The following is a 25,711-nucleotide window of genomic DNA, read 5'->3' as shown; positions in this document are numbered from 1 at the left end:
CAAATGACAGAGACTGCGTTTTTCTTTGGTACAAGCTGCTCTTGTTGCTCAGTTGTCTCAGTGATTAAGCTCTTCATGCTCGACATGTCGGCGGAATAACGTAATGTAAGGGAGCGGGGTCACGTGACTCCACACGCGGTAGTGTTTTAAAGGGAAAGTAATCGAAATAATCGACCTGGAAAAATTTGTTCGATTATAGGTTCTGAATGTCGATTTCGATTACTTTTCGATTAATCGCCCAGCCCTACTTTGAGTTGTTGGATGTAACGGTTGTCTGTTTGCCTGTCATTCTGTTCTTTGTTCCCTTTGGTTTTTGGCTTATTATTTGTTCTAGTTTTTCCATGAAATACCTGCACATAGATCCTTGCCTCTGCCTGTTTTCTCCAGCTTCTCAGTTTTTGACTGGAATGTCTCTTTGACTATTGCATCTTTGAGCCTATATTTAGTATAAGTAAAATACTTAAGTACTGCTAAAATCAGATACTCTAAGACTTTTACTCAAGTTGCTTTGGAATTGGTGACTTGTAACGTGTAGCGGAGTAATTTTCACAGTAATGTATCTGTAGTTTTACTCAAGTATGGTTTTCAGGTACTCTTTACACCTCTGCTATTTAGTTTCAAAATAGCAATTGTTTGCATCAGAGCCACAGACGTAAAAGGGTTTTTGTAGGCAACTGTTTACAAATTATGAGCACAGATTACTGAATCTCTTTTTAGTGCTCTGATTGAGAGATGAACAAATAAACGTTCCTTAGCCTGATTTATCATGTTATATATTCATATTTTAACAAGACAATCAAGTAAACCTAAACTGCTTCAGTCCAGTAAATGTTCATCTTAAGATACTACAAACAATATGAAAGTTATTCTTATGCTTATTTTTCAAGAGCTCAATATAGCATCAGTCCCTATTCACAAGAGCACCCAGGACATCCTGCTAAACTTTTCCTTTTGAGTTTATTAAAGTATGTTTGGAAGAACAAAATAAATTATTATTTTAAGTTTTGCAATATTTATTTATTTGATTTGTACATTTAACGGTCTCAAGAATTGGGTAAAAAGAACATACAGATCATAATAATCAACAAAGAGCAGAACCGTTTTTGGAACATAACAATTATTACATTAAACTGTAGGACGAGAAGACAAATACCAATCGAGTTTCAATCCATGCCAACTCACTTTTCAAGTAACGAACAAGGATTTAGTTAATTTAGTTCATAAAATTGGTTAAACTGAAACAATCATGTGTTGTGAGCTGCTCTACGGTACGTTTGACCCATAGCCCAGCTCATACACATCGGAGTACTACATATATATGGTTTTTTTTTAGAAACAGTACAACATTATACAGACACATTTCATAGCTTAGACACATTTTTAGCAGGTCTCCATAAGAATCCATCAAGTTTGCTCCCAACCAAGAACATATGAAACAGTAAAGTCTTTTAATGAGCTATAACATCTCTAAAGGTTTTCCCTCAGTGCTTCATGGCTGCTTGTTCTAAAAGGAAGAAAAGAGAGGCCCAGGTGTGGCAATTATGTCACTGTATGGGGCACTCTGGTGCAGATTGAGGATTTGTTGTTTCCTCAAGACCAGCAGGCAGAAAAATATGGCTGCCACATATGAACGACTGCTGCTCTCACATAAAGCGTGAAGACTGTACACGGCATTGGGGGAAGAGTCTTGTCTCTGAAATGAAACAAGTAGTTAGTGCAAGTTAGTTAAACAAAAACAAAAGGTGTCCATAAAACAAGTTTCTTGACTCTTTTTATACTTAAATTTAAACATTGTTATTCAAAACGCTCGAGATATCCAAGTTTAAAAATTGAGAAATAATTATTGAATAAGATTATTTGACTGTTTTGGAACCACCCACTTCAAATCTGTCTGACATGAGAAGTGAGCCAATCGCAGTTTGTTTTGGTTTTAGACAACAAAACATAAAAGACATCAATCAGAAAATAAAGCAAAATATACAATTGTGTTTGTAAACATCTACTTTATGGCAATATGTATCCTAAAAACTCAAAGATTAATAACACCATCCTGTCAAACTTCTGCAAATCCAGTGATTAGCTCTTGCACAGCAGTTCAGTTGTCACTGTATCGACCCCCGTATCTTGTAAATATGACTGTCCAGGCAGACTAGTGCACCCAAAACCAACAAGTTACATAAAGTCAACTGAAACTGACTGGAAGCCATGCTTGTGTATACAGTAAAGTGAAATTGACGTGACATACGGCCAAGTATGCTGTCCCATACTCAGAATTTGTGCTCTGCATTTAACCCATCCAACGTGCACACACACAGCAGTGAACACACACTCAGAGCAGTGGGCAGCCATTTATGCTGTGGCGCCCGGGTAGCAGATAGGGGTTCGGTGCACAACAACCGTCATGCCTCCAAAATCTCAAAGCCATACAAACTACACAATTCTACACTGATTATTTTTCATATAAATCCAATACAGAATATCCGATACATTGATCAATATAATATCTAATATAAATGTGTTTACATAATATCTATCAGCGTACAGAACATATTTCATCACATATCTAACCTGATCTCATGACGAAAACGTACTGTGGGAACTTTTTTGCAAGACGTGAACGTAGCGCCATGTACGTTTCCTGACATATTCGATGTGAAATGTCCACAAGAGTGTTCGTTTTTTTTTCACCCGGAACAGGTATGGTAGGTTTTGTGTGACGTTTTGTATGTGGCGCCGCAGATCTGACTTGAAATGTCTGTCAAGTGTAATGCTCCGTGACGTTTTAAAATAACGCACCATCTGCACTACACCTAAACCTACCCGATAGTATGAACAAGAACGAATGTGACGTTAAACTGCCTCTAACACAAGCTTGCACTATTCTTTTTCTATTCCGTTTTCTTTTTATATAATAAAAAAAAAACCTGCGTTAGGTTAACTGAAACTTGTCATGGGACTTGCGTATCACTGCTCTTTTGTTGATTTTGGTTGCTTTCAATCCATTGTCCTCATTTGTAAGTCGCTTTAGATAAAAGCGTCTGCTAAATATAAATGCAATGATGTAAAAACGCAATCGCAAGCATGCCGTTTTAGTTTTTCGATCTCTCATCTTTCAGCTGCTTCACCGCGAGTCATGTTTTTCATGGGATTCGTACCGAAGGATTCAGCATCCTAAGTCCCGTGCCGGCTGAGCTACCGAGAAAACTCGTTAAGTCCGGAAAGCGAATGCGATGGAGCTGTAATCATAACTGTGTACGAAAACGATTACAAGTGCTCGCTGTTTTACCGCCTCTAGAGTTCATTTCTGTTGGAAACTGCAGCGATATGTACGTATTAGTACGTTATTTCTTGTCTTGCGAAAAAGTTCCTATGCACAGGTACGTTTTCGACATGAGATAAGGTCGCTCATATCATAGTGCTTCAACGCGGCCTGCTATTGCCACTCTGAGCAGTGTCAATCGAATGAGACTGAGTTTAGCCCTTAAGCTCTTATCACACCCATATATTTAATTTCCCACTCTCTTATATCTTCACACCTAATTCCTCATCTACAACTGCTCCACACACCAGGCCTGATCAGCATCAACTCTGTCTGTGGATTTGGGGTTTGATTATTTCTTACTTTGAGGGCCTGGAGGAGGTCGTGTGCCCGACTGGTCATTCTCTTATCCTCTACATCCTGGCTGTTCAGAGCAGACTGCAGACAAAGGGAAGAGGTCAAATGCTACACACACATCAGTCTCTTCTGCTCACCAAGGCAGCATTTACTTGATCAAAAATACATTGAAAACAGTTATATTGTGAAATATTATTGCAATTAAAATAACTGTTTTCTATGCAAATATATTTTAAAATGGAATTTATCCCTGCGATGCAAAGCTGAATTTTCAGCATCATTACTCACAGAAATCCTTCTAATATACTGATTTGCTGCTCCAGAAACATTTCTTTATTATTAACAGAGATGAAAACAGTTGTGCTGCTTCATATTTTTGTGGAAACCGCAACATTTTTTCAGTATTCTTTGATAATTCAAAAGAACAATTTATTTGAAACAATTATTTTGTTTGTAAATCTTTTTAAAGTCTATAATGTCACTTTTGATAAATTTACTGCTGAATAAAATGTGTAACTTATTTGAATAAAAATCTTACTGACCTCAAACATTTAAACAGTAGTGTAAGAACATGTTTGACACAGGATTTCAATGATTATAAAATGACAGTAAATGCAACAACAAATAGTTCAGATCAAAAAGATTGAGGTCTCTGTTTCAATAATCTGACTGGGATTCATGCACACACTCAATGGAATATTTGAATATACTTTCTCAGTTTTTCATAGAAAAGTTTGTAAAAGCCACAAGCTACTTATTTCTTTATAAAGTTATGCATTTTAAAAGTGTGAAAAAAAAGTCATAATATTTAAATATTACTCTGAAAATTAAAGTCCAATAATATCGCTGGCGATGTAATATTCTGCAAGGACCATTTATGGAATGCAAGACTGCAGCAAAAATAATTTGTGACTGTAACATTTTTGTTTTCAGGTAATTTTGTTAATAAATTCTTAAAAGGACTTATTGGAATATTCAATGTTATTTGAGTTTAAATGGAGTTCAACAAATATAATAAACTGGATTGATTACTACCTCAATTTAAAAGGCACTGACAATGATGTCATTGGACAGTGCAAGTATATCACAAGTCGACAGTAAACTGTCATCAAGTCGACATTGTTTATTTGATAATCAGTATTTATGTGAGGTTCAGTGTTTAGCACTACCTGTGTGTGAGTCAATGGGGTTTCCCTCATATCTTCAGATGGGTTAACATGCATGGAGATCTCAGAGAGAGGCTCTGGATATGACACCTCCAATCTGCTCTCCTCCTTTGAACGAGAAAGGGTGAAATTATTAGTTATTACATTCTGATGAAACATTACAAACTTAGACCAGTGAACCACTCACAATAAGACCAGTAATATGTATAGCTAGTACACAGGGCTAAAGTGCATATGCAGTTCTTACATTGGTGGTGTTCCAGGGAGGTGGAGGTGCTGGATGAGTGACAGAAGCTTCTACAGTAGTGTCTCCACCTGCTGCTTGATCTGGACCAACAGAGTCTTGCAGCAAACTCCAGTCATCCAGAACCGGCTGAGCTGAGTTTTCCCAGACCTCTACAGGTTTACAAAAACACATTTTGCAGAAAGGACAGACTGAAATTTAAGTCTTTATTCACAGAAAACGTTGCTCTCCTAGTATGTTCAAAACACAAAAAAAGATTTGAGCGCTCTGAAAGGGAAGTGAAAAAAACTATGTGGTGAAATGTGCCATTATTTGACTTCAGAAGGCTTAAAATATTAAATTGCTATATTCAAATCAATTTCACTGCCTCGAGAAAAAAAAAAAAACAATAGATACTTTCTGCTACTATGACACAGTAATGTTTACTCACGTTCATGTTGATTTCAAACCTGTTTTCCGCAGAACACTAAGGTTATTTTTGAGAGATGTCTCAGTGTTTTTTGTCCATACAATGCAGTCAATAGTCACAAAAACTGTTAGGTTATCAACATTCTTCAAATTATCTTCTTTCACAAGTTCGCCTGCCCATCCAGTCTTAATAGTTAATGGTAAAGGAACTTGGCTTGCTGTCCTCAACGGAGACTTGAACCCGAGGCTCGGCTTGAGCTCTGAGTTCAACCCCCCATTGCGGTACTACATAGAGGGAGAATAACACAAATAGAGGAGGACATGGGGAGGTGAAGGGATGCCTTAAGAAAAGGAAATGTCGCTGGGACGGCGCAATGACTGCTGCTTATATATGCTCATAATGATGATTGACAGGACTGAATTATTAGGCTCCTTCCGAACCTATGTTTGGAACTTCATTTCTCGTTCCTCAGAAGAAAGAAAGTTGTACAGGTTTGGAATGACCTGAGTGGGAGTAAATAATCATGAAGTGATTATGTTCATGAGTGGGTCATGAACTTAGAAACCAAAATTCCCTCAATCTTTTGACATATAAGAGGCCATTGTAATATAAAAACATCCTTTAAGTTTCAGAACTCAAAACTATCTTGTTAGTCTAAAAACAGCTTATATGGCAGGCAGAGAAGACAACAAGAATTCTGGGTTTGTGTTGCCTTGCTTCTGATCCCAATGTTAGGAAAGAGTTGATGATCTTTATTTTTAATGAAGATCCAGACCACGTCATTAAGAACTTGGTCTTTTGTTCACTTCGTTTTACCACAGATTCATCTAAAAACAAGGCATGATTTGACGTGGGATTTTTAAGACTGAAACTAAAAGACGATGCTGTGCCAACTATATTGGATCAGACAGTAGACCAGGACACACACACAAAATAATTTCAAGACAGCACATTCCTTAGCAGGAGTTAAGACTTCCACTCCCAGCATCTGCATTTGACTGGCTGGCTGATTTCCTGCCCTAAATCTCCTTATCTCAGGAGACCTCTAAAACCCAGGATAAATTTGAGGGAACATCTGAAATGGATTTAGAACAGAACCTTCAATGTTGTTCCTGACCGGTTTACCATAAATAAAAGTTGCATAATCAACAGTACAAAGCATGTGGCATCTGGAAAGGCTCCAGCACAGACCCTCCCTGATATCTCCTGATCGTTTAACGCAGTAATTCAATGATGGTATCAACAAAGATGATGGTTTTACAACAGATGTCCGAGCTAAGAAAATCACCAGATCTCCATCCGGAGTGACATTCCCATGACCTCCCGTTTCTCCCCAGCAGAGAAACACGCCTGTTCTTCTTATTGGCAGAAGAAGATCAGACCTTTATAAGTGTTCCCAAAAGGACAAATAATAATCGCTGCTGCTATTAAAGCAATATACTCAAAAGCAATATATAAAATATATTTACAATATATATTCAGGTTGTATTTTATGAAATTAAATTAAGCTTGCTGTGTTATTGGAATCTATGTTATTGTTGTAATCTCTTGATGTCTTATTTTTCCCGATCACTATTGTTTAGTTTCACATGCTTGGTGTGATTATTTAGAATTTAGGATCGTTTAATCTATGCCTTAACCGCGTAATAGATAAAATTGATATATGTACTTTGGGTATGAAAAATACTTGGTGTTTGATTTTGAATGAAAGCTAATTGCGTCAGCAATAATTTGGTGTGGATGAAAGCTGACTTTTCTCATCGCAATGTATGATTAAAACACTTATAGGAATCTGCTAGGATATGTTCTTCATTTTATGAAATAGAAATCAGCAAAGGATTTACGCACAGAAAACTGAGCCGTGCGGGGCGGGGCTCCACCCTACAGAAACACTTGTGATTGGATCAAACAGAAAAAGGGGCAGACTGAAATCAGCCCAATAAAGACAGACACCCAACTTCGGTGTGCTGTTGCTTGCTGCTTGCTCGCGCGCTGTTTGAACCTTCGGCTCCTCATCTGATCGCGCTGTTAAGCGCTCTCAGCCATATACCATCTGGCGAGGATCCACACATGCCTTCAAAGTTCTGACCAATGAAACTTTAACACCTGAGGCCGAAATAACTCTAAACAGACTTCCTAAGAGCGCCATCACGTCACAGAGAAACCAACCAATTGCAAGAGGGCATCCCCAGTGACATCACGCAACGACGACTTCAGCAGCCAATCCGCACCCGGGGTTCCCTCAACCAGGAAAGGAACAAAACAACTCAGAGCAAGTAATCAAATAAATCTCCATAATTCTGCTGGAAACTGGTTGCATTCATCTTTAAGAGTAAACATAGTAAAGTTCCTTGCTTGTGACTCCATCAGGTTGAAGTTAGAGCATTCTTGGAAACGAGCATTAGAACCTTAAACTCTCTTCAAATCAAAACAATTCATTGCCTGCAGCGTGTATGTGTGTTTGTGTGTGTACGTATTCTGTTTTGTGTTATTCTAGCTTAGTAGTGTTGTAGAGTAGCAAATAAACTTTGACTTATTAAGAAATCTTGTGTCTGGTGCTATGTGATTTTCAAGTCTTAAACTATTTGCCAAAGATCGCGTTACCTATGCTCATGAATTCTGATAAATTACTATTTGGTTTGTTTTATCATTGGCCACGAATAAGATAAACTAAATTGTTAAAGATATACTGAATTTAACGATTCGCTGGACGAGTCGTTAAAACCTTTTATTTTTTATTTTAACCTTTTAAATTATACGTTTTGATTGATATCATATCAATATCGAATCTTAAGAATAGATTCCCTAAAAGCTAAATTAAAATAAGGGCTAATCCTTACACGTTACAGCACAAGTGCGAGTAACTGTTTTTATTACGTGGTCACTATTGTTGTGTATTATCGTTTTATATATACTGAGTATTTATGCGTTTTTAACCTAAATCACAACAGCGTCCATCTATGAAGGATGTAGACTGTCAAACATACACAAGCCAATCATAGCAGTGGGCGTTTACTTTTGAGTCTACAATCCTCCACACCTATTCAAACCGAGCATTCAGATGATGGGGTCAAAACAAGACAGAAAATAGCCTTTTAGTTCTAAATTATTGATGTAAAAATCTTGATAACATAATAAGTGGACCTCAGTACAAAATAAAAAACGGTGGCAGTTCATGACCCCTTTAAGATGTGTTTTTGTCAATCCAATCACAAGTAGAAGACATACAAATATGGGTGTAAAAGGGGTCAAAAAGGTTTTGAGCTTGTCCACTTTCGACCACTTCAAAAGGTAGTCGAAAGTGCATTCAATATAGACCAAGATGGCGGCGCGAACACATCGCGAGGCTCAGCGTCTCACCAGTTTTTGCAATTTTGCAGTATTTTTCCTGCTCATCTCGGGTCTGTTCTCACTGAACAGCTTTGCCTTAACATCATACACCCGACAGGAGCTTTTGGATATCGGTCTGCACTTTTCCAACAATCTTATAACCAATCATCGACTCATCCCGGAGATCTCCAGAACACCCGAGGCAACGCACTCTGCTCGGCCGGGCGGAAGTGCTCACAGGCGGCGCCGAGATCGTAAACAAAGGCGGGGGAAGCGTGGAGGACTAAGAGCTAAGCTAAAGCTAACACCGCACCGGCTCTCTTTACCCAGCATTTTCCTCGCTAATGTGCGGTCATTGGTGAACAAAATGGATGAGATACGACTTCGCATCACCCATAGTAAGAAACTTTTGGACTGCAATGTCATGGTTTTCACTGAAACATGGCTACATAGCGACATACCCAATAATGCTATTGATCTAACCGGACGCTACACGCTCCGAGCAGATAGAACGGCAGATGACTCCGGCAAGACCAGAGGCGGAGGATTGTGCATTTATGTAAACAAAGCTTGGTGTACGAACTCTGACATTGTTGGAAAACACTGCTCACCTAACCTAGAGTTTCTCATGGTTAAGTGTAGACCTTTCTATTTGCCGCGGGAGTTCACTTCCACCATCATAACTGCAGCCTATATTCCCCCGGATGCTAATGCCAAGCTTGCTATGAACGAACTGCATGCAGCCATTAGTAAACAACAGACTGTACACCCGGAAGCTGCATTTATTGTTGCGGGTGATTTTAATCACTCCAACTTAAAGACAGTGCTCCCCAAATTCCATCAGCATGTCTCCTGCCACACTAGAGGAGAAAAAACTTTGGATCATGTTTACACAAACATCGCTGGAGCTTACATCGCGACTCCCCTCCCCCACCTCGGACAGTCTGATCACCTTTCTTTGTTTCTCACCCCCAAGTATTCACCCCTCATCAACCGTGTGAAGCCATCAGTGAAGACCATCAAAGTGTGGCCAATGGGAGCAGAGTCTGTACTTCAGGACAAGTTTCAACACACGGACTGGAGTATGTTTGCTTCTCAGGCTGCCAGTGGCTCTCACACGGACATTGACATCTATACCACCTCTGTACTGGACTACATCAATACCTCCATTGACAGTGTCACAACAGAGAAACAGATCACAACGTACCCTAATCAGAAGCCATGGATGAACAAGGAAGTGCGGCTCTTGCTGAAAGCCCGCAACACTGCTTTCAGATCAGATGACGCTCAGGCCTACAGCATATCCAGGGCTAACCTGAAGAGGGGCATCAAGAAGGCCAAGCACTGCTACAAGCTAAAGGTAGAGGAGTATTTTTCCAACTCTGACCCCCGGCGCATGTGGCAGGGCATCCAGGTCATCAGTGACTACAAGCCATGCAACTCCACTCCAACGGTCACAGACGTCTCCTTCCTTGATGAGCTAAATTACTTTTATGCTCGCTTTGACAACAACAACAAGGAGACAGCCACCAAGATCACACTCTCAGGAGACCATCAGACCCTCAAACTCACCTCCACAGATGTCTGCACAGCATTGAGCCGGATCAACGCATACAAGGCTGCTGGCCCCGACGGGATTCCTGGACGTGTGCTCAGGACATGTGCAGAGCAGCTCGCAGGGGTCTTCACAGACATTTTCAACCTGTCACTCACCCAAGCAACGGTGCCAACATGCTTTAAGTCCACATCCATTGTGCCAGTGCCGAAACACTCCTCCCCAACGTGCCTGAATGACTACCGCCCCGTAGCACTCACACCCATTGTTATGAAGTGCTTTGAGCGACTGGTCCTGGCACACCTCAAGAATTGCCTCCCACCCACACTGGACCCACACCAATTTGCCTATAGAAGCAATAGAAGCACTGAGGATGCAGTAGGCACAGTACTGCACTCGGTACTCACACACCTGGAAAACAACAACACATATGCACGGATATTGTTTGTTGATTTCAGCTCAGCATTCAACACCGTCATTCCCTCCAAGCTGACCACTAAACTTGGAGACTTGGGTGATAACACCTCCCTTTGCAGCTGGATTATGGACTTTCTGACCAACAGACCTCAGCATGTTAGGTCAGGCCTCACCTGCTCCACCACCATCACACTCAACACCGGCGTACCACAGGGCTGTGTGCTGAGCCCATTTCTCTACTCCCTCTACACCCATGACTGCAGGCCTGTGCATGGATCCAACTCCATCATCAAGTTTGCTGACGACACCACAGTGATTGGCCTCATCAGAGACAACGATGAGACTGCCTACAGGGAGGAGGTACAGCACCTGGCTGCATGGTGTGCTGACAATAGCCTGCTCCTCAACACCAGCAAGACAAAGGAACTTATTGTGGACTTCAGGAAGAAGAAAAGTGGAACGCATGACCCCATCCACATTAACGGGATGGTTGTTGAACGTGTCTCCAGCTTCAAGTTCCTGGGAACCCACATCTCGGAGGACCTGACCTGGACCACCAACACATCCAGCCTAGTCAAGAAGGCTCACCAACGCCTCTTCTTCCTTAGGACACTGAAGAAGAACCACCTGTCAATCATCCAGCGGAACTTCTACCGGTGTGCAATTGAAAGCATCCTGACCAACTGCATCACAGTCTGGTATGGGAACTGCTCAGCTGCTGACCGCAAAGCACTACAGAGGATGGTGAAACCCGCCCAACGCATCACAGGGACACCACTTCCTGCCGTTGAGGACGTCCAGAGAAAACGCTGTTTACGTCGAGCTTGCGGCATTCTTAAGGACTCCTCTCACCCTGACCATAGACTGTTTAACTTACTGCCCTCTGGGAGGCGCTTCAGGAGCCTCCGAACAAGGACAAGCAGACTCAGGAACAACTTTTTCCCTACAGCTGTTTCCCTACTAAACTCTGCCCAATGATACCCCCCTCACACACCACTACAAACTCTTCACCCCTCCCCATCAAAAAAAACAAAACAAAAAAACAACCAATCTACACACTGAGTACTATGTACTGTAAATTTGTATTTCTATGCACTTTCAATGTTCATTGCACTAGTGTTTATATATCTTAATTTATAGCTTATTCATAACCATTTGTAATTATGTTCATAGTTTTTGCTCATAGTGTACATTTACTGCACAATCCATATGTATAGTATGTTCATATCACCCATCTGTAAATCATACTGATAGTATTTAAAAACTTGTAAATTATGTCCATAGTACTACTGCCTTATCTGTATATTCTGTACATATGTAACATATTGTAGCCACTGTATATCCTGTACTTCTGCTTATTGCACTTCTGGTTAGATGCTAACTGCATTTCGTTGCCCTGTACCTTACATGTGCAATGACAATAAAGTTGAATCTAATCTAATCTAATCTAATTCAACTGGATTGCTTTTGAAGCGTAGATGCTCATGTGGTCAAATGCATACAAACAGCCAATTCAGAAAAGATTACTGAAATCTCAGTAATTCGAGAGTCTAGACAAAATCCAAATACGGAAGACGCATTTAAAATGCATGTTAGGACCAGGTATGAATGAGTCTCAGCTGATCACTTATCGCGTCACAGAAAATGCATTTTCATACCAGGTGGAAACAAGGCCAGATTTTCATCAACTCGGCTTTTGTCTGATGCAATGTGATTCGTTACCCTCTCTAGGCTGCTCTCTCATCTCCTCTGGGTCAGTCTGCTGTCTCGCTCCTCCCTCCAAGCCTGGTCTCCTAGGTGATGTGTGACAAGGGAACAGCTAGAGGAATAGAGGGAAATGAACATTTCCCATGATGCACTGTTTAATGCTAGACAGTATAATGATAGCTGTGCACTTCAGCTGAGCTCTGATGCTATTTCGACAGCGGGTATGCAATACCTGCTTTAAGTCAGGGTGTAAGAGTGGAAGGCAAAAACTGGAGAAGAGCTGCTTCACTCCTCCATTCTCTCTCCACTCCATGAGCTGCCGAGTGGGCGGGGCTATCTCCAATGGGGTTACAAGGTCGGAGCAGTCAGCCAGTTGAATCCTGATGTCATCGTTTGTTAGTTCCTTTGACCGGTCAATCACCAGCTTCCGCTTCCTCGAGCCTCTTTTCCTTGTTGAAGATGCTGAGCACATGTTTGAACTTTCCATTAGTCTGATGCAGAGTCTAAGCGCCAAATGTCAGTAAAAATCAGCATTGGTGAGTATACAGTATGAACCAGAGTTAACTGCCAGTCGGCCGTAACTTTTCATATTATTTAAAACAATGTCTAAGAACACTATATGGTTTAGTGTGATTATGAAGTCACGAAACTATGTTTTCAGTGTGTGCTTAGTAAATGCTGCTCCACACAAACTCCACTTCTGAAAGTGTTGTGAGTCTAAGGCACTAAGAATCTGTTGTCAACCGAAGAGAAGCATTTCTAGAGAAGTTTCCCTGCTGTTTTTCGCCAAAATAAATCTCAGGAAATTAAAATGATTAATATGCAGGAATGCAAACTCAAACAATATTTTTTAAGCCTTATTATTTTTCCCTTTACAGTTGTGTAGTAAAATTCACTTTAAAAAGTTCACTTTTTATTGATGACAATGAGATGAAAAAATGTGCCAAAAATCCTCGTGGAAAACAAAGGCTTTTGAGATAACAATCACATGAATTTTCCATTATATGCAGCAGAGGATCACTCATTAGCTCAGTTGATTTAATTAAAAACTACATTTTTTAAACATTGCCTTAAAAATGACACATCGAAAAGAATGTTTTAAGTTTTATCTTTAACTGTAGAAGCTGCTAAATATATTCAGCCAACAGACTTTTTGCTGTTGTAGTTTTGTTACTCTGAATTTACTCTGCATCACTTAATGCAAAAGTCTATTTTTGACATCGGTTTGTCACATAACTCTTTCCACCCAGTGCTACAGTTATCACTGTCAATCATAACAATGACTGACAGAACAATTTAACAGATTACTTGCTTAATTTTTTTAACTCGCATTGTTACTCTAGAAACAGTATACGTGGATGTTCGGACCTCTTAGACAAACAAAACTTTTCTTCAAATTGTCAATGGATTATTAGTCTCAGCCTCAGTCGTCCTGCCCATGGACCGCTGGCTAAACGTCTGATGCATATGGCACACAAAAGTGGAAACACTTCAGGAGTTTCGAAGTCGTTGTCGGATTGGTTGAATTCGACAGGATTTCCGGGAGACGTGCGTGTCGCATTCTTTAACGTTCCACCTGGAAACCAAGATGCTGTGGCGCCAAACCCCTCACGAAAGCAGAAAGCCATCGTGTTTACAACTATGACAACGAGCGCTTATCAGGATAAACTAAACGCTGGATTTTCAAAAGTATGTGAAATATTTTAAGTTCACAGCATAGAGTCTTTAAAATATGTCCAAGAGTTTTACACACCGGTCTGTTATTGTGACGATATTTCCACGCCCCGAAACGTGACGCTGAATGAAACAAACTGTGATTGGTTGCTTGACATGTCGGTCAAACGGCCTCAGGGGTGGGCCTTGCCAAGATTATGTAGAGAAACTGAGCATAGGGCTACTCTTATAGCGCAACTGACAGAGCTTACTCACACAAAATCTCCTGATATAATCAATGACTAACTACACAATCAATTTCTTATTTACACCGCATTTGTGCTTTCTCTCATTATGTTAGGTAGATCTGCGAGAGTGTAGATCTCTGAAAGCTAGCGAAAGCAAAAATTAGCTCAGAGGGGATTTTGTAATTCGAGACCAGAGCACGCAGCAAAAACACACAGGACCGTTTAAAAGCGGTTGAGGTACAGAACTGAATTGGTATTAATAGTACTGTAAAAAGAAAGAATTTTACTTCAATATATTACAATTAAATCCTAATCTAATCATGACAAACCATATATCGTTGGAAAGGTCCAAGACTCCGAAATAGGGTTGGATGGTATGGCCAAAATTTATATCACGATATATTTCTTAATTTCGGTCGATACGATATAATTCCGATATCGATATGAACTATTTTTAAAAAGACTCATAAAAACTGCCAAGAATGGCCGCAACAGATGTCTGTACCTACAAACTTATGAAAAATAAAATTTGCCAAGTCTACGAAACCTCCTCCTATAAAATTATATTTTATAAATAAAATTAAAAAAACAAAAAATGTGAAATCACGGTCAAATAAACATCTCAGACTCACCTTATTAATATTAATCTTTAACGTCAAACTATAGGCCACTATGCATTACGGTTTTTTAGTTTTTGAACAGTATGATTTTTTATGTTTTTTTAAAGAATTCTCATCTGTTCACCAAACCTGCATTTATTTGATCCAAAATACAGCAAAAACAGTAACATTTTGAAATATTTTTGCCATTTAAAATAACTTTTCTATTTTAAAATATTTTAAAATGTAATTTATTCCTGTGATTTCAAAGCTGAATATTTAGCATCATTGCTCCAGTCACATGAGAAATCATTCTAATATTCTGATATACTGCTCAAAAAACATTTATTATAATGTTCAAAACAGCTAAGTAGAATTTGTTCAGGTTACTTTGATGAATAGAAAGTTCAGAAAAACAGCATTTATCTGAAATACAAATCTTTTGTAACATTATAAATGTCTTTATCAATCACTTTTGATCAATTTAAAGCATCCTTGCTAAATAAAAGTATTAATTTATATAATTTCTTTCCAAAAAAAATAAATAAAATAAATTATACTGACTCCAAGGTAGTGTATAAATGTAACAAAAGCTTTTCATTTCAGATAAATGCTGATCTTTGGGTCTTTCTATTCAAAGAATCCTGAAAAATATGTAGTCAACTGTTTTAAATATTGATCATCAGCAAATCGACATATTAGAGTGATTTCTGAAGGATTATGTGACACTGAAGACTGGAGTAAAGATGCTGAAAATTTAGCTTTGATTACAGGAATAAATTACATTTTCAAATACATTCAAACAGAAAATTATAATTAACAGAATATTTCAAAATATTACTGTTTTTGCTGTACTTTGGATCAAATAAATGCAGGCTTGGTGAACAGATGAGAATTCTTTACTGAACGCGACTTTATCAGATCAAATGAAAATGTCATCGAAACTTTTCTGAAGACAGTCGGTTCCCTTCAGAGATACGTTCATATAAAACACCCGCGACGCGTTTTGATTTTGAAACGTGTAGTGCTCATGTTTATTCAACAAAGTCAAACGCCACAAATAAATCAATGTACGAGAAACACTGGTAATGTATATCGAAAATGTGTTTAAAAATCATTGAAAAAAATTATATCGCGATACATATTGATATTGAATTATTGTCCAGCCCTACTCCTAAATAGATATTTTACCACTGTTTGTTGTTAAAAATTATGTAGGAGCAGTAATAGATTAATTTATGACAAGAGTGCACCTAAAAACATATACACCATAACAGGAGCTCTATAACATGTTTTAGTAATCATCATACATTATATATCATTTGAAAGCTTAAAACTTCAAGATTCATCCCGTGAAAACCGTTTTGAAATCGGACATTGCGTTACCATAAAATGGTACTTTAAAATCTTTTAGCGGGCTCCTCCCATTCCAAGTGTATTACGGTGAATCAAAACTTTTTAGAATCTTCACAAAATACATATCATTGGAAAGGTCTGAGTCTCAAGATTCCATATTTTGTGACAGGAGTAATACCGAGAGAGAAATTGATACATTTGTGACAGAAAAATGCATTTAAAAAATTCTATGGGGTTTGAATGGCACCCGGTGGCTATTTGTGGTATAACGCCTAAACAAAATTGCATAGTAACCTCAAAGTTTTTTATATCAACTTCAAATTTGGAACACAACTTATTTAGACATATGGCTTTAATTTTATGCCAAATTTGGATTAAAATATAAAATAAAAAAAAATAGTACAATACATTTTCTTTACAGTAAATTTAAACTTTTGTCACTTTTTTTTACTTCAATTTTTTTTAATTATTTCAATAATCTGCCGATTGTCTTCTTTAAAAGGAGACATGCATAGGTCTGTATTCAAAAGCGTTCATGAATTATAATAATTTAACTTTCAAGTCTATTTTCCAAAGGGGGGGTGACAGTTAAGGGGTTAATACAGGGAGTGGTGTCCAGTTGCCATCTCAAAATATAAAAAGTAAATGTTGTGATCCAGTATTATGCGAAAATGTCTTAATATTTGTCAGCCAAAAAAAGTCAAGAAAAACTGTTGTTGCTATTACTTTGTATCATACTGTATGTGCTGTAATATTCTTCAATAAATATGCTCTGGTTGCACATTACACCTTTTGCCAACTCTAGAGGCCATTATAGTATTCCTAAACACAGAATATCTATATAACGTGCACCGTGTACATACTGCAGCAACTGATTCATTACCATGATTAACCCTCCTGATTCTCAACAGCACCCTCAAGTGGTGAGCAGTTAAACCCCAATATTCACCCAAAGATGACATTTCTGTCACCATTTACTCGCCCTCATGTTGCTCCAAATCTGTACAACTTTCTTTCTTCTGGAGAACATAAAAAAAGATATTCTGAAGAATGCTGATAACCAACAGTTCAGTTACCTTTGTCTTACCTTTGACATTGTACGGACAAAAAACACATTTCCCAAAGTATATTATTTTATGTTCGTCAGAAGAAAGTAAGACGGTTTGGAATGATTTGAGGGTGAGTAAATGATCACAGAAATGTCCTTTTTTTGGTGAACAAATTTTTTTTTGTTTAGCAGTTCAACATTGAACAACAATTTGAGGCAAAGGTCAAAATTGCTGCTCATATAATTCTCCAGAGCAGCTAAAACTCACATGTGGCAACAACCGGTGCAAGAGCGAAACCTTCCTCTGCGTTTACTAAGAAAGTGGTCTCGGTCGGGGCTGGACTGCTCCTACCCTTTAAACAGGAAAGTTGTGGTTTCACAGACTCCGGCTCTTTGAGAAAATGACACAGTGGTAAATGTTAACATTGCAAGCAAAGGCCAATTTTATAAACTTAAAGGTCATATAGTAAACATGTAAAGCATGTCCTAAGTGGTTTATTAAAATACATATCGAAACATATTTACATGCTTCTGTATGTAAACTTTTAACCTGGAAATATCAACATATCACTATCCTTTTCAAAAACTTGGTCTAAATCTGCATGACAGGAAAAACTAAACAAAAACCTTTTAGGTATGCCAATGAAAAATGTTTAATTTTTACAATTTCTTCATAAGACCTTACAAGTCAAAAAGTGTTTTAGATGAAAAAATATTGTGTACATTTTTGCCTTTTCCTTCTCACTCTCATTGATTCTCATTGACCAAAGCTTTCAACAACAATGCTTGTTCATCTGTTTCGAAAGCTAAAATATAATGTAATGCAAATATATATGTACCATCATTACCTGCTGCGTTGACAGCAGTTGGAGGAGGTGTAGCTGGTAATTCATTAGGAGTTTCATCAAAGATGTCAGGCACCACAGCATCATCAGTCGTATTGGCTATAAAATCTCGACAGACCACAAATAAAGAGAAATAAGTGGGAGAGTGATACGGTTCCATGTCACTTTAGTCATTTAAAAGACAAAAATTAGGCAAACGTGTTTGTGCAAATTGAGATACAATGATTTTGTATCCCACTTCTTTATTAAACATTTCATTATTTTCTATTATTGCACTAACCTCTAGTGTTAACGCTTGACTATAACTGTAAAGGTATAATTCACCTAAAAATTAAAATTGTGCCATCATTTTACACTCTTTGTAATCAGCAAGACCTATAACGGTATCTTAAAGCAATAACTAAACAACTATTTGATTAACATTTATCAATATTTTCATCTTTATATATAATGTGTTTTATTGAGCAATGCTAATTATAATTATTTTTGCATTACTAAAACAATTTTATTTGAATATCATGCATTAGAAAATACATAATGTCAGTATTCAGTTAAATTTGACTTTAAACATACACATAAATATTATGAATTTCATTAGTTTGTGTGCAAATGTTCAGTGTAAAAGCAGTCATAAATGAACCTGTACCAATGAGGTCGACAGCCATTTCTTCATCACCAAAGCAGTCGCCATGGACACTGAAACTCTGATCAAACAGTCCTTGATAAGACTGGATTTCCTCACCTTTCAACGGGAAATACAACCACAGACATCTATAGCATTGCAAAGTTCACGTAAACCTTGGTTTAATGATCATTCAGAGGTGTTACCGATTCTCTCCATGGTGAGAAAGTGGTTCTCGAAGTTCTCTTTGAGAGTAATATCTTCAGTGCGGCACTGGTTCAAAGAGAAGTGATCGACCACATCAATGGTTCTGGGTGAGACATAACACACCCATTAAAGTCATAAAAACACTACATCAGCAAAAAGTCTATATGAAGAGCTGTGAGGTTTAATAAACATGATACTTGAGATCAGGCAGCTGGGAATCAAAGTCAGTGAAGTCCTCTGGTAGAGTGATAGTTTTTAACGTGGCCTCCATCGCATCCTCAGGGAGATCAGTCTGTCCTGTGAATAAAAATGAAATATTGTTGTCATGCAGCGTTCCCTCATTCTGAGACAGATTTAACATCACAGATGACTGTATTCACCTGGCCTGAAAGCCACTTTAATTTTGACCAGGGCATCACTGCAGTCTGCAAGAAGGTATCTGGTCTTCTTCGAGTATATCCGGACAACTCCTAAAAGAAGGTGACCTGAAGTCCGCAGACCAACTCTCATCTGGAGTCATGGAGATGAATCCCACACACAGGAAGAGACAAGCATTAGTTTAGTTTCATTAAATTACTTGGTTTAGTGTTCATATATGGATTAACCAGGTGAACCTTACCTGGGGTGATAAGATCTCCTTTACGGTGGTCTCTAGGTCACATTCAAACACGTGTGCTTTGGTTATTTTCTTCTCCCAGTGGGCTGCGAGCCATATCTTGGCTAGTGTGCTTCGTTTAGAGGTGAAGATTTGGGCATAAAACATCATGATGTGGCGTCTCTGGGAAAATATGCGTCGCCATGAGAGCTAAAGTTAACTTAATTAACTTATTAGCGTTTATTAACACCACCGTGGCCATTCATTTACACAGTAACATAAGAATTGGGTTTTTGTTAATATGTGATGCACTTGAGCTCATTACAAATTCCTTATATATCGTTTGTTTATGAGGCTCTGTCTCAAAACACAGCTAGACCCTGACAGCCTCCGTTTGAACGATGCCCCAAAATGCTGTCTAGATGGACACCAAACGTGTAGTGTGTTCAGAATGCGCTTATGACGCCAAACAGTGTTGTCTAGGTAGGGAGCTCGCTAGTTTTTGAGACGTCATCTTGTGTAAGTTAATGCTAGCCAAATAAATCAGTTTTTTCGTGTTCAGCAGTTTCACGATTTCTGTATCGTGAGAATTATCTCTATTCGTTTATAAACGAATTATTAATTAATTAGGTCTAGACATCTCATATTTGTCAAATGTAGGCCATACCTGATGCCGCTCGGCGTGGATCAATACTGAGACAATTTCCCGCCCACTTCACGAGCGCTATACTTCTATACTATATATAATATATGAGACCCCCCAAAATAAGCTTTGTGAATTTAGTATTTTTTTCATTTCATTACATTGTTTAGAGCATTAGAAAAAAAATGGAAAATTCAACTTTTTGAAAAATTATATTTTATTCATGTTTTATTCTCTGTAGAGGACACTAGGACTACGTTTTTCTAAAAATAAAATGGCATGAATAGACATCAAAAAGGCAAAAAAAATGGGATTTAAAAAAAAATCACCAATACATTTTTACGTTTCAGGATTTTTTCTTCTAAACTTTGTTTAAGGATGATTATCAACTGTGTTATAAAATATATAACAAAATTATTTTGTTTTATGCAATATATGTGTGTAAAAATTCCATAAACTGGTTTTCCCATTAAACACAGTGTATCTATACTGTATCTAATTTGCATATTAATGTGTTGCTGTTGGGACAGCATGTTGAAAAAAGAATTGTCATAATGGGACCAAATTTTCATGATAATATCTAATATTTCATAACAAAATAGATACATAATTTATTTTCCTATTCAATTGTTATGTCTCCCAAAATGCATAATAAACATGCTTTTAGTCCTGGTGTCCTCCACAGTGGACATGTATGAAATTATGTCCTGTTTCATAATTTGAAAACCCATAACATTTTCCTGATATGTTGCTTTATGACAAACAATTAGAAAATTATTCAGATTTAAATGACAATTACAAAATATAATCATATTTCCGTAAGGATGTAAAATGTTTCACTAAATTAAATTTAGTATTTTTTTTTTTACGTGAGTATGAATTACGTCAAATTATGTATTATTATAGTTTAATTTTAATGTGATTTGAATATTAGCATAAACGTTTTTTGTTTGTTTGTTTGTTTTTTATCCAAATGCTTTGAATAACAACACAGAATGGCATTCATAACTGAGAAATTTACATAGACATATCACGACTGGCATTACGCTCAATTTTCATATCACATTTTATACAACATAATAAATTTAAGATAAACTTAAATTACATTAAATATAAAGTAAATACATTGGAGAAAATCATACAAAGAAAAAGAAAAAGTAGGGGAGTAGTGGTTTATGTTATAAAACCACAATCCTCTTATGACTCCAGATATTACAAGTTCCTCTTTAAAAATTGCTAATTGTGGATGGATTTAGAAAAAAATCCTTATTTCAGTTAATCTGATTTATTTTGCACCAACAATGAAATAAAATGTCATCATATTTTAAAGGGGTTGCCCATTTTCCACAAGTTGATATGATTCTTTAGGGTCTTAATTAAAAGTCTATACCATGCTTTGGTTAAAATTTCTCAATGGTTGTGTAAAAAACACCTTTTTTGCCCCATCAAAATCAGCTCTGTAAGCCATCTTTAAGCCATTCTAGTCCATGTTGCTTTAAATGCTAAAGAGCTCTGCTCACCCGCTCCTCTGTTCTGTGGAGTGACGAGCAGTAGTTTACTTTAGCCGTGAAACTGGCTAACTAGCACATAACACACAAGATTCATTAAAAACCCCAATCTGCCTGGGCCCATATGTACCTGCATACCCTGTATACCCAGACACTACTCCCCTGGACAGAGAGGAAGTGGAGAAGAGGATGGAAGGGGTGAGCAGAGAGCTAGACGGTACAGATGAATTTCAAATGAAATCAGAGTTACCCTTAATTGACCTAACTGAAGAAATCATGGCCTCTCCTTGAGAGAACCTGGGAAACACATCTAAATGATGTTTTATTAACAAAGTTCGGGAGGAGCAGATACTTAGCCTAATTAAACACAAGTGGTACGTAATCAAGTCAATCAACTCTCGGACATAAATACAGCTGACATACCTCCACTCATTTGACGGTCTATCAGCATCCCTCCACCACCCCTTCTCCACCAATATCACTAAGTTCTCACCATACCACGGGGGGGATACTCTGGGTTCGGGCCATTCCCGAGCTCAGAGCCCTTCCCCAGGACAGCACGCCAACTACGTATTACCATACTCGCCAAATACGCATTACGTAACTCGTGCTATATATGTAAGTGTGAACTCGTGAAAGATGTGTCAGTCCACTTCTGTACTGCACTATGATCATTGATAGTTCACATTTGTAGTCATCTTGGGACAACTTCTGTTCTTTAATTGTCCAAACATTTTTCAGAGTTTAATATGTGATGAACATTCAGAACAGGTGGACAATCAAGTACATTCAATAGAAGAACAGCACTGAATTGTTCATCGTTTACTTTGGAGAAATGTGTCAAATAGATTGAGAAAAAAAACTGATTTTAAATTATTTGAGCACAGATCCTTTGAAACAGAGCATAAATCTTTTGAAATATTTCACTGATTTGAATTTTTACAGTTTTATTCAAAACTTCTTATCAATAATGCAATCATTAGGCCTTCTAAAAAGCTAAGCTAAACTTTTCAGTTCTACTGTCAACAGAGGGAGTTAAAGAAACTACAGTAATTCATGTTTTAATCTCATATGGTTTCTGCATCAGTAATCTGATAAATATAGAAATATGGTAGTAAAAACACTGCTTGCATACAGACAGCTGGCCTATACTCAACCCTGCAAGACCATGCTGGACCAGCTTCACCAACCACGTTTTGCTTGAGAACAGTATGTTCACCAGCACAGCAGTATGCCAGCAATAACCAGCATGAACAAGTCTGGACCAGCATGGAATTCATGCTGATTTATGCTGGATTTTTAGTAGTATCTGAATGAAGGACATATGTGGAACAGTTTGTACAAGCTATTCAAATAAGCGGTTGATAAATCCTTACAGAATGCAAATGGTCACCTTGATCTGTTCCTGCGGTTTCTGCTGGGTGTCTCACTGAAGGCTAATCAGAGACTCTTATAGCATCTGCTGACACATACACTCATCAACTCAGAGACCATCAAGAGAATCACACAGAACATCGAGTTCTCTTTTTGATGTAAAATAATTTGTAAATCATTTATGTAAACCTCCATACCGAACCACGTTTCATCATGTGTTATAGACTTGCTGGTTGTAGTCTAACTGGTCTCTGCTATGAAAGTTTGACTTCATCTCTACAATGATCAAACTCCTCACTGAGAGAGCTGCATCTGAGCAGTCTACTTCAATTTCAGAATCGGAATGAGCTTTATTGCCAGGTATGTTTACACATACGAGGAATTTTAGTTTTAGTGACAGAAGCTCCACAGTGCGACAGAATGGCAGTGACAAGACAAGACACAGATAATAAAAAGAATAATATACAAAAAATGTACAAAATATCAAAAACAATACACAAAACAGACAATTTTGTATGTACAGGTATGTTATGTGTAAATTTGAAATGTAAATAATAAATAAATGTATGAAAGTGTTTTGTAGTCCACGTTTTATTGCCAAGTGTTCATGAGATGGATTGCCTGAGGAAAGAAACTGTTCCTGTGTCTGGCCGTTCTGGTGCTCAGTGCTCTGTAGTGTCGACCAGATGGCAACAGTTCAAAGAGGGAGTGTGCTGGGTGTGAGGGGTCCAGAGTGATTTTGCCAACCCTTTTGTTCACTCTGTATAAGTACAGTTCTTGGAGAGTGGGGAGGGTTGTACCACTGATTCAAAGATGCAGGAAGTATGAGTTCCCTTCCAGGAACGTCGAGCTGCGTCCGAAGACGCTATGGGAACGCCATCAGCGTGACCGACGCTCTGAATATTGTCTACAACCAGTCTAATGGATGGGCGAGGCGTCACGGGCGGGGTGACGTCACGACCAGGAAGTATATAAGCACGTGCGGCGGAGCCGGCGTCAGCTTTCTGTCATTCAGCAAGCTCTCTGTGTGTTGTCAGTCTGATTTTTTGTCTTGTGAGTCTTATTTAGTGTTGTCTGTCCAAAAAAATAAGGAGATGCCTAAATCTAAGGCTGAGACAGTGGGCGATTTCAGATCGCGTTTCAGGTTGTGTGTTAGTCCCTGCCCTCGCTACATTACAAGTGGGGACACACACACAATCGTTGCGTGGTCTGCCTGGGTGCTGGTCCCGTTTTTGCCGAGGCAGAGCGGCGGCTGCACTCTTGGGGCTCGCAGGCTGATCTGGCTGGCGAGAGTGAGACGGGCATGTCCCTATCTCCTCCCGCATCCACCAGATCTGGCGCCCCGTCTCTCGGTGCAGAAGCGGTCTCTTCCCCCGGAGACGAGGGCTCGACGCTTCGTCTCCCTTCCTCTGAGGAGGTTGATGTGACGAGCGTTCAGGAGGTTTCGCCGCCTCTGTCGCCCCAGTAAAGAAAAGCGAGCTCTCCACGCGGTGTCGGTCCCGTTTTGCCGAGGCAAAGTGGTGGCTGCGCTCGTGGGGCTCGCATATGGATCATCAGATCCAGCGCCCGCACTCTGTGCTCGGAAGTCAAAATTGAATTGTTGATATCAAGAATTCATATCCTGAGAAGGAATAAAAGTCAAAACGGCTTGCCATATGCTGCTGTAAAAACTAATATCAGGTGAAGGTAATGTTGCCTTTCAATATCTGTGCTAATCTATTTAGATTTATAAATGAATGAACACACAGAACTTTTATTTTCTAAAAACAGATATGCTTGCCTTTTTGTATTATAAAGGCCTGATATATAATTCATGTACATTGTGATACATGACTGCATTTTATTTTAATTGATCATTTAAAAAAAGACACACACACACATCACATATGTGGCTAAATAGTATAAGAAAAGGTTCATATTCATCAGTATTTGTGTCTGTGTGTTGTGGCTGCATGGTGTGTGACTGCATTTACACAGTGATTATAAAGGAGGAGGTTCCTGTGCTCCTGCTAGAGAATGAAAACCAGAGGTTCAGTTTATGCTCCAGCAGCTCAGGGGGGGAAATGTAACAACACAAGCAGCGATTCGCCTGAGAATGAGCTAATTAAATAAGCTTTGCATTGACCACTATCGATTCAAGGTATTGCACTGGGTGAGTCATAATCAGTTAAACATTGCTGAAAACTGCGGCTAGTATTGTTTCACGTCATCAATTTTTATTATTCTACAGGTGAGAAAATTTTCAAAAACCGGTTTAGTAAAACGGTTTAGTAAAACTTACAAACCCGATTCCAAAAAAGTTGGGACACTGTACAAATTGTGAATAAAAACAGAATGCAATGATGTGGAAGTTTCAAATTTCAATATTTTATTCAGAATACGACATAGATGACATATCAAATGTTTAAACTGAGAAAATGTATAATTTTAAGGAAAAACAAGGCCATGTTTACCACTGTGTGGCATCCCCTCTTCTTTTTATAACAGTCTGCAAACGTCTGGGGACTGAGGAGACAAGTTGCTCAAGTTTAGGAATAGGAATGTTGTCCCATTCGTGTCTAATACAGGC

The 25,711-nt window shown here is 38.4% G+C and overlaps 1 protein-coding gene across 3 annotated transcripts; it reads right to left on the bottom strand.

Annotated features, from left to right (window-relative positions):
* Positions 1-940: 940 nt before the first annotated feature.
* LOC306847887 (double-strand-break repair protein rad21-like protein 1) lies at positions 941-20,340 on the bottom strand. 3 transcript variants are annotated; one of them, XM_079382115.1, is made up of 14 exons: positions 20,285-20,340; positions 19,642-19,800; positions 19,403-19,532; positions 19,220-19,319; positions 19,022-19,125; positions 18,840-18,935; positions 18,197-18,301; positions 17,617-17,739; positions 12,677-12,906; positions 12,460-12,556; positions 5,030-5,178; positions 4,786-4,890; positions 3,623-3,697; positions 941-1,693 (listed from the first exon to the last, which is right to left on the bottom strand). In XM_079382115.1, exons 2-14 carry the CDS (start codon positions 19,786-19,788, stop codon positions 1,505-1,507), a joined length of 1,650 nt encoding a protein of 549 aa, XP_079238241.1. In that variant the 5' UTR covers positions 19,789-19,800; positions 20,285-20,340; the 3' UTR covers positions 941-1,504. The 3 variants fall into 3 exon arrangements, with proteins under 3 accessions (XP_079238241.1, XP_079238240.1, XP_079238239.1); XM_079382114.1 differs by having other exon boundaries at positions 1,000-1,693; positions 18,834-18,935; positions 20,285-20,328; XM_079382113.1 differs by having other exon boundaries at positions 1,000-1,693; positions 18,188-18,301; positions 20,285-20,328.
* Between the last annotated feature and the right edge of the window lie 5,371 nt (positions 20,341-25,711).

Source organism: Barbus barbus, assembly GCF_936440315.1.
Source record: "Barbus barbus genome assembly, chromosome: 28".
NCBI lineage: Eukaryota > Metazoa > Chordata > Actinopteri > Cypriniformes > Cyprinidae > Barbus > Barbus barbus.
This window is presented reverse-complemented; position numbering and strand designations above follow the sequence as displayed.

Bases quoted from the DNA above. Each gene is read 5' to 3' on its own strand.
- LOC306847887 (XM_079382113.1), bottom strand. From the start codon at position 19,788: ATGATGTTTTATGCCCAAATCTTCACCTCTAAACGAAGCACACTAGCC. The intron at 19,126-19,219 runs GTATCATGTTTA...TGTCTCACCCAG, and splicing joins TCCCAGCTGCCTGATCTCAA to AACCATTGATGTGGTCGATC. The intron at 3,698-4,785 runs GTAGTGCTAAAC...CTTTGTCTGCAG, and splicing joins CCCCATTGACTCACACACAG to TCTGCTCTGAACAGCCAGGA.